The 10000-nt window shown below is 45.6% G+C and overlaps 1 protein-coding gene across 1 annotated transcript; it reads right to left on the bottom strand.

The window, feature by feature from the left end:
* Nucleotides 1-6187: 6187 nt before the first annotated feature.
* Nucleotides 6188-9390, bottom strand: LOC116218152 (parathyroid hormone 2 receptor-like). Its single transcript, XM_031558562.2, has 2 exons — nt 9217-9390; nt 6188-6737 (listed from the first exon to the last, which is right to left on the bottom strand). The coding sequence occupies exons 1-2, from the start codon at nt 9325-9327 to the stop codon at nt 6288-6290; spliced, it is 561 nt and encodes a 186-aa protein (XP_031414422.2). The 5' UTR covers nt 9328-9390; the 3' UTR covers nt 6188-6287.
* Nucleotides 9391-10000: the final 610 nt, after the last annotated feature.

Below are 10000 nucleotides of genomic sequence, written 5' to 3'. Positions count from 1 at the left end.
GTGGCCGTGTTGGAGTGTGTGTTTCATCTGTGTGTTTTGTGGCCGTGTTGGAGTGTGTGTTTCATCTGTGTGTTTTGTGGCCGTGTTGGAGTGTGTGTTTCATCTGTGTGTTTTGTGGCCGTGTTGGAGTGTGTTTTGTGAGCTGGGTAGGTTTGGAAACACTCATCAGTGGCCCTGCATTCAAAGGGCCCAATACCCTAAGATGCACCCACTCGAAAAAGTCTGCATCTTACAGGGAAATGACACACACACACACACACACACACACACACACACACACTCGATGCTGGTTGGGTTGAATAGGCGTTTGAAAATAGAATGAGGCTGCTGAGCCACACAATGGTGACTGATCACGGGGGCAAAGCTTTCCAATGCAACGTGAGTGCATATCACCACTCCGCAAAGCTTGTGGCCGTGGAAGAGGTTGGAAAGGTCACAAATAAATTAAACGTTACCCAAAATGAAGACTGCCACCCTTTACTCCATAATCCAGCGTATGCCCAGCCTGTCATAGCAAGATCCAGCGCGTCTGTACTTCTTCTAAGACCGTGAGGGGGGAAAAGACACATTTGGCAAAAACAGAATGTAGGTCACTCTGAGCGGGAGCGATGAGCTCTTTTCACAGTTTCAGTCTTTGATTCGTTGATTTTCCCTCTATTGCAGAGAACTGAAACTGAAAATGCACTTCTGGGGGTAATTTCTCCTCGCCTGTGTTAGTGGTATCTATCTTGGTAAAGAAGGCTGGCCGGCCAGATGTGGACCGTCATGATCTCTAATAACATTACAACCGTCTCGGTTATAACCCGTCTCCATAGCCTGTTTTTTACATGTAGGTGTGCAGAATCGAGAGAAATGACAGCGAGCAAACAACACGTGCCGGTGGAAAACCTTTCCCAACACACACACACACACACACACACATACTTCAGTGTAGGTGCCCGAGGTGGCACGAGGCAGTGCTTTAAACATAAATGTCAAGAGCAGGGCTGGGCACACGAGTGGGCACGAGCGCCAGGCCTGCGCGGAGCTTGTGCCATCGAGTGCGCAGCCGGATCATCGCTGTGCTGTTGATAATGGTGCACTTTCACAGCAGGGCCTGCGTCGCTAAAAGCTTTATAATTACTAGTCTGGGAACACTGTGCGCCCAGAAGGTGGGACCAAGATCATTGATGCATCGGGACGATCTCTCGCTTTATCCATTGCTTCCAGATGGTCAATTTTCATGTTAGTACACGTTGTGCCCATGTGTACATCGCAGTGTCCGTTGCCATAACTTGTTATTGTAAAGGGCCGTTGGCTGTAAACGTTGTCTGTACGCAGCATGCTGTAAAGCACTGCTATTTGTGTGGGTGGAAATGGACCGGAGACAGCCTCGGAGCTAAAAAGTCTTCTTCAAACTGTCAGTGGGACTATCGCCCCATGTCATATGTTCTCGTCTGCCTTTCAGGTACTGCCAATCTGAATAGCGAATGCACAAAACCTCCGAGGACGCTTTCCGATTTGTTTTCACCGATACCGAAGCGTACCAGGGAGACAAAGGCGGCCATATAGACTAAATAATGTCTGTTGGAAAGGGATTTTGTTTCAGAGCGCTGTCTTCTCGCCGGGAGGAGTTGCACAACGCAACGTAATTCAGACAGTAGCCAGCACAAGATCAAACGTGCAATCACACCTATTGATTTCCCCCCTCTCCTATGTAGGAGGTGATAATTCGAGCAGGGTTCTCATTGCACGCTGTTTGGAAGGGACGGTACACTATAATGATTATAATTAGCATCCTGTTGTTATCGAGAGAAAAAAAGGGGTTCTCTCTGCACAAGTTTGGTGGAAACTTTTAACGAGCCCCTTTTGCCTTGTGGTCTCATTAGCTACTGGTATTAGTAAACCGGGCTGTGGAGCCTGTGGAAATATTCTCCATAGGGTTTTTTCCGTGTCATCACACTGGATGTCAAGGGATTAGTCCTCGCATGCTTCTAAGGCAGGCGACGGGAGGCTCCGGGATCCTTGGATACCAGTGATGGTTTTAATAGGCTACAGGTCATTAATTCAATAGGCAACTGTACTATTTAATCGCATTGACGATAATCATCTTTCACATGCGAATTGTAATCTTTATCACGACATACCAGAGAATAAAAGCAATTTATCTTCCATTTTATCGTCGATGTAATGTCATCACTCCCCTTGGCATTTCACTCCAGTGGCTGTAAGGTAATCGTTTGTGAAAGGCAATTATTATGGAGAAGAGGGAAAACTAGCCAGCGACAAACAGCATGCATTTCAACAGTCCTCTTAGGCGTTAAATGGGAGAATAGTAGGCTACACAGGTGCGTTCCCCGGAAAAAAAAATTAAAAACAAATCTCCCGCTCATCAGGTTATCATGGTGCCTGTTCAGGCGCCAAACACCTCTTCAACATTTATTATTCTTCCTCCTCGTCGCTTTCCCACTCCTGTGGGCCCACATGTAAATCTCAAGGCAGACTGTGCTCCACTTCGAGCCTACTCATATGAAATATACATAAATACAGCCCAGTGTAGAGCTCTCTCCCTGAGATAAACAACTATCTCTGCATCATTTGTAGCTACTGTTGTAGCGAACTAATCTCTTCACATCTTGAGGCAGACGACCAAATGCAATGAACTGAAGTGTATTCAATCTTGCAGACTTCCATCCAATTTGAGCGGTGGTCCATGGAGCATATCTGCCAAAAATCAGTGTTTTAATTCCACAGAAGCCAAAGAAACATGTCGACTGACAAGGTAGAGTAATACTACAAGATTTAACACAAAAAATGGCTTTGCAGGGCTTTATTTATTGTGACTTTGGAGATGAACGCTAACATAACCAAAAGAATAACAAACAAATAATGACACATTTTAGTTTTGCTGAAATACTGCTTGCGTTTTCAGCTGATATACAAGAGTTTGAATGTGGAGTGCTAGCAGTGAGTTGTGCTAGTAAGTTTGTGAACCCTTTAGAATTTTTCTGTATATCTGCATACATTTGATCTAAAATGTGATCACATCTAGACATCTACGTCCTAAAACTTTATAAAGTGGACCCAGTTCAACAAGAACACAAAACAAATTCTAAGAATGAAAGTTAGTTTCTTCAGGCAACAAAGCACTGGGAAAAAAAACAACACATGCTTGTGCACAGAAGCTCGGAAATAACTCACAGCAGGAAACACGCTACAGTTGCCATGGATGCGGCCGTGACCCGGCAATGATCCGGACCGGAACGGTTCTCAAAACCAGCCGCTTCTATTTACGGTTCTACGAGGACTGTCGTCGTGGTGAACTGAGATTGCGTGAGTGCTGTCTGTGTTTAGAACAAACACTCGAACCAGCTGTAATATCAGATGACACGACAGATGATTAGCACTGCGCTGTCAAGTGGACGTGTGTCCATTTATGATACCCTAAGCTGCTTTATGTAACAAATGGTATTTTATATCATGGATCATAGAGTGCATCATTATACGTAGGTATGTTCTCTAGGTATCTTTGGGCCTGCATGTTGTCTCTTTATGTAACAGATGGCATTTATATCATGGGTCATAGAGTTCATCATTATAGGTGTGTTCTCTAGGTACAGTGCCTTGCATAAGTATTCACCCCCTTGGATGTTCTACCCTCATGATCAATATAATTTTTTTTTTAAACCTTTTAATGTCAAAGTGAAAACCGATTTCTACACAGTAATATCAATTAAATAAAAATATGTAATGTAAAATAAGTGAATGCATAAGTATTCACCCCCTTCAAGTCAGTATTTAGTAGATGCACATTTGGCTGCAATCACAGCACTGAGTCTGTGTGGATAAGTCTCAATCAGGCTTGCACGTCATCTGGACACTGCAATTTTACTCCATTCTTCTTTGCAAAACTGCTCAAGCTCTGTCAGGTTGCGCGGGGATCCGGCGTGAACAGCCCTTTTACCCTATATCTTTACAAGCCTTCCAGGGCCGGCTGCCGAGAAAGCATCCCCACAGCATGATGCTGCCACCACCATGCTTCACAGTGGGGATGGTGCGTTTGTGGTGATGTGCAGTGTTTGGTGTCCGCCAAACATAGTGTCTTGTCTGATGGCCAAAAAGCTCCACTTTGGTCTCATCAGACCACGGAGCTTTCTTCCACATGACCATGGAGTCTCTCACCTGCCTTTTGGCGAACTCTAGTCGATATTTAATATGAGTTTTCTTCAACAGTGGCTCTCTTACATTTACATTTACATTTAGTCATTTAGCGGACGCTTTTGTCCAAAGCGACGTCTTCCATTAAGCTTTGATTGGTGAAGAACCCGGGCAACAGTTGTTGTATGCAGAGTCTCTCCCATCTCAGCTGCTGAAGCTTGTAACTCCTTCAGAGTAATCAGAGGTGTCTTGGTGGCCTCTCTCACCAGTCTCCTTCTTGCACAGTCACTCAGTTTGTGAGGACCGAGATAAGCCGATTTACACATGTGCCATATTCCTTCCATTTCTTGATGATGGATTTAACAGAACTCCAGGGGATGTTTAGTGCCTTAGTGGACATTTTTTTTGTATCCTTCCCCTGACTCATACTTTTCAATTACCTTTTATCTGAGTTGCTTGGAGTGTTCTTTTGTCTTCATGGTGTAATGGTAGCCAGGAATACTGATTAACCAGTGAATGGACCTTCCAGACAATTGGCTAGCACCAATTGGCTGGACCTCGGTTGAATTAGGTCAGTCACTTGAAAGGGGGTGAATACTTATGCAATCGCTTATTTTACATTACATATTTTTATTTAATTGACATTACTGTGTAGAAATCTGTTTTCACTTTGACATTAAAGAGGGCTTTTTTGTAAAAAAAAATGGTCAAAAAAGCCAACTTATATTGATCATGATTGATTTATGAAAGCAATAAAAGGCTAAAACATCCAAGCGGGTGAATGCTTTTGCAAGACACTGTATCTATGGGCCGTGGCTGCCTGTTGACTCTTTATGTAACAGATGACATTTATATCATGGATCATAGAGTTCATCATTATAGGTGCGTTCTCTGGGTACGTATCTATGGGCCGTGGTTGCATGTTGACTCTTGTGGTCAGCAATAGATCAGATAGAGTTTGTTTTGCACTTTGTATTGAAGTTCCAAACCTATTAAGTTTAGTCAAACAGTCATTTATTTTGTTTAACAACAGAACAAGTACAAACATATGCAAGATGTATTCTCAAAATACAAAAAGAGAACATCGCTATACAATGTTTTTGGCGGTGGAATGTTTTTTGAGCAAAAAATTCAAAAATATATTTTGAAAGTGATCTCTGTACGACATTAAATAAGCACACAAAATATCCCATAATTTCAGACAGAAGGCTGATGGCCATGACTTTGGATAGCACACAAAGACCACTCTGCTGTTGCCATGCAGTGTGCCAGAGGAGACGTCAAAAAAATGTGACGCATGCTTTATTCACGAGGTCAACAGGTCACAGACGAGAAAAAAACAGACAGTAGCCCTCATTTAAACTTCTGCAGTCATCGACATGGATACACAACAACAACGTAAAGGATCAGAATCCACACAAACAATCTTCTTTTTCTGGATCTACTAACTATCAATAATACACATCAGCTTTTGTGTTTGTGCTCCATGTCATGTTTGTGTTTGTGGAGGGGGCGAGTATGTGTGCACATTTTTTGTGTGTGCATTTGTTTTTTGCTTGCATGTGTGTGTTTATTTGTGTGTGTGTGTGTGTGTGTGTGTGTGTGTGTGTGTCTAAGAGAGAGATAGTGACAGAGATCAGAGAAAAGACTCCTCCTAATGTGACAGAAGCAGGGGTCAAACCCCTGAAGGTTTCAGGGTCAGGCAGAAGATGGTGAGTGTGTGTGTGCATGGGCGTATGTGTGCATGTTTGTGTGTCCGTGGACATTTGTGTTTGTTTGTTTGCGTGTGTGTGTGTGTGTGTGTGTGAGAGAAAGAGAGAGAGAGAGAGAGAGAGAGATCACACATCAACACACTGAGAGACAGAGAGAGAGAGAGAGAGAGAGAGAGAGAGATCACACATCAACACACTGAGAGACAGAGAGAGAGAGAGAGAGAGAGAGAGATGGAGAAAAGACTCCTAATGTAGAAGAGACAGGGGGCACAGATGTGAATGTTTCAGGGGCCCTACACGGGCCCTGGACACGGACACGGGCCCTGGACCACGCCAGGCAGTTTAGCTTATCTTCGCTTATCTTCGCTTTTTTTTTCATATTACATTCTAACATTTGGGATATTTCAGCAGGCCCACAATTTCTGGCTACATCTCAGGCTACAGAGACTCCTCCATGTCCTCGGCACGGCTAGCGTAGGCCGCGGCAGCGGCAGCGGCAGAGGCCTCCGTGCCGGCGGGGGTCGGGGTGGGGGTGGCGGCGGTCGAGGACTCCTTCAGAGAAATGTCGTCCACCTGCTTGGTGCTGCTGTCCTCGGGCTCCTCGGGGATGGAGGGCGGCAGGCTCTCGATGTCGGAGCTGCTGAACACGTAGCCGGGCAGCGCCACGTGGGTGCCCAACGCGCAGCTGCCGCCGCTGGAGTTTAGGTACACTCTGCTGGAGAAGAGGGCGGTGCTGCGGGACACTGACGCCGGCTGCGATTGGCTGCTGGTGCTGTTGTTCAGGCTGGTCAGAACCGAGCCATAGCGGTAGTTGGCACACACCACCGGGTCCTTCCAGTCCAACGCCAGGTTCCAGCGGGTCCACATCTTGCGGATCTCTGTTTGAACCTTCAGAGGTTTTAAAAACAAGAAAGATTAGCGGGTGCATATGGATACGTTGTTGTGGTAAGGTTAGGGGTGGGACTAACTAACAGGTGAAGTTTTAGTGATGTCACTTCCTGTGGCTAACACAACGGCAGCACCATTTTCCTTGGTTGGGAATCTGGGGATCTGGGAAAGTCTCCTTTGTTGGGAATCTGGGAAAGTCTCCTTTGTTGGGAATCTGGGAAACTGTGACATTAGGATTGTTTGTCTGAATTCATGCTAGTAGCAAAAAGAACACCAGAAGAAAATTGAACTGTCCGAAACACTTGGCTGGTCCATAGCCAAATAGAGAGAGCCGACACACACACACACACACACACACACTTGGCTGGTCCATAGCCAACTAAAGAGAACCGACAGGTAAGTGACCATGCTCTGAAGCTTTGCCAACCTCACTCTCTCTCACACACACACACACACACAGACACAATCATTCAAGCATGCTAGCTCCGCCATCATGTATTTGTATCACGTGCGCTAGTGTATGGGATTAGGTTTAAGTCTTCTGTTTGGTTTTCAGGTTACAGACAGGGAGGGTCTCCTCTAACCCCTTTCTAATGAAAGCCCTTGACAGTGTAGCTGATTCACCTCAGTTCAGCTGATGCAGCTGCCTTCCTTTGTCTCCTTTCCTGCGCTCCTTTGTCTCCTCATTTACCAGCTGCACTGTGGAGTCTTTGTTCAGGCACACATTGTGCACTCACGCCTTAAACAGATTCTCTCGTAAAGCTAATTCATGCTTTTACAGCTCGTCACACAAACAACTGTAATCCTGTCCTTTATGATCCGCAAAACAAAAAGCCCAAAATGTGTCACCGAACAATAGAGCCGCCTCAAACCAAGCCCTGATAAAGTAGAGGCATTTGACACACTTTATACCTTTTTTTCCAGTCACTATGAATATTGTTATTGTTTATTATTTAGTTTGGCAAGAATGAAATAAACAAAACACACAACTTTCCTGTGTATTCTTCAAGATTACCGTTAAGCTTTGAACGCCTTAGTTTACCTCATAAAGTACCTATTCGATTCCCTCGGGGGCAAACATTCTCAGAAGTCAAACCTGCGAGGAGGATGAGAAGAATGCGGTCGGTGAAGACTGCCGGCATCCTCAAAGCGTGTCTGTTTAACCTTGCTTTAGTTTCTTACCTTTGGTAATCATACAGATTCCTTCATACTATTTTTGAAAACCCCTACTCTTTCATATCCTATTTGCGTAACAGTGTTCATATCTTCTCTTGTTTTTTCTTTTTGAACTTTTTTTTTCAGTCTCGTCATTTGTAATCATCAGAGTCCATCTCTACAGGGACGTGCACAGGAATTTTGAAGGGCCATTGCTCTGCCCTGGAAAAAAGGGGCAACACGTTCATTTTTGTCACCGCCGCCGCCACGCCCCCTCCCCCTGGACGCATATTCTGCCTATATCACTTGAAACTCTGAAATTGTCGGGGTTTGATCACTAACCGCCGCCGCCACGCCCCCCGCCCCCCTGTACGCATATTCCGCGATTATTTTATTCATACATGAAGTTCTGCAGCCGTAATACTATTTAAAAAATATATATATTTCCTTCGGAGGGGCAACTTCAGTCGAGGAGGGCAAACGGGCAGTTGCCCAAGCAACTTCAGTCGAGGAGGGCAAACGGGCAGTTGCCCGGGCAACCTTAGCCCCCTCCTGTGCACGTCCCTGCATCTCTGGCCTCCTCCAGACTCTTCTGTCTTCCCACGTTTTTTGAGTATTTTCGCCCGGCACCTTTTCTCCAGTTCTGTGACCTTCAGCACTGCAAATCCCTTTTCATCCCCCGGGGTCCCTGTCTCAGCAGTGAGTCAGTTCAGACGCTTGCACATTTGTGCATCAAAAGACTCGATATAAGAGTTTGATCTGATTTGACTAAAAGTCTACAGAGGTACAGTACCAGTCAAAAGTTTGGACAAGTGTTTTCTTTACTTTTATTATTTTCCACATTGTAGATTAATACTGAAGACATTTAAACTATGAAACAACACATAAGGAATGATGTTCTAAACCTAAAAAGTGTTATCTACCATGTAGAAAATAATAAAAGTAAAGAAAACACTTCTCAAAAAAATTCAATGTGTGTCCCAACTTTTTACTGGTACTGTAGGTATACTACAGAGGTAGATATACTGGACTCCTAAGGAGAGCCTCTGGAACAGCGACCCCCATCTCAGGCCCTGCACACACACACACACACACACACACACACACAAACACACACACCTCCACATCGGATGTGTTACATTAGCGTAGCGAGAGGTGCCGTTCACCGGTGTCATGTGACATTTACCGATGTGCTCCCTTGCCAGTCACCTATCCACCTCATGACTCGCCTCAAGGGCTCCTTCCTGGGTGGGGGGGGGGGGGGGGGGGGGGGGGGGGGGGGGGGGGGGGGTCAGATAATGGACGGGGGTGTCATGTTACTCACCTCTCCATTGCAGAAGCAGTAGATTATGGACACAAAGAAGCCCTGGAAATAGAAAAGGACAGGAAAATCACCCGAGTATAATGGCAATGTGGAGGACATGAAGGCAGGCATTGTTTTCTTTTGTAAAGGACAAGAAAATAATGAAATAATGTCCAAAATTTCACTTGGAGTGCTTTCCTCAAGAGGCAATCTTAGAGGCAACGTGACCTTTAAAGTTCGCCACTTTTCCAGAATATAGGGGAGAGTTCCGTAGGGGGAGACGGTGAAGTGCTTAGAATGCTTTTTGCAAATGTCTCTCGCACTGTTTTTTGTGTTGTTTTCGCACCCCTCACTGGGCACATTCGTCAGAGTACAGTACATGGCACATTAGAGCTGAAAGCTTTTAGAGAGAGAGAGGAAACAGCGATTCATTCGGCTTTATTAGAGTGACCCCTCTGTAACACTGTGTATTTGATGCCAGGGAGCAGAGGCTGATGAGGAGAGAGAGAGAGAGAGAGGGAGCAGAGGCTGATGAGGAGGGAGAGAAAGGGAGCAGAGACTGATGAGGGAGAGAGAGAGGGAGCAGAGGCTGATGAGGAGAGAGAGAGAGGGAGCAGAGGCTGATGAGGGAGAGAGAGAGGGAGCAGAGGCTGATGAGGAGGGGAGAGAGAGAGGGAGCAGAGACTGATGAGGAGAGAGAGGGAGCAGAGGCTGATGAGGAGGGAGAGAGAGAGAGGGAGCAGAGGCTGATGAGGAGAGAGAGAGAGAGGGAGCAGAGGCTGATGAGGAGGAGAGAGAGAGAGGG

This window comes from Clupea harengus, chromosome 21 (assembly GCF_900700415.2).
Source record: "Clupea harengus chromosome 21, Ch_v2.0.2, whole genome shotgun sequence".
Taxonomy (NCBI): domain Eukaryota; kingdom Metazoa; phylum Chordata; class Actinopteri; order Clupeiformes; family Clupeidae; genus Clupea; species Clupea harengus.
The sequence above is the reverse complement of the archived record's forward strand: the minus strand, read 5'-3'. Positions and strand labels throughout refer to the sequence as shown.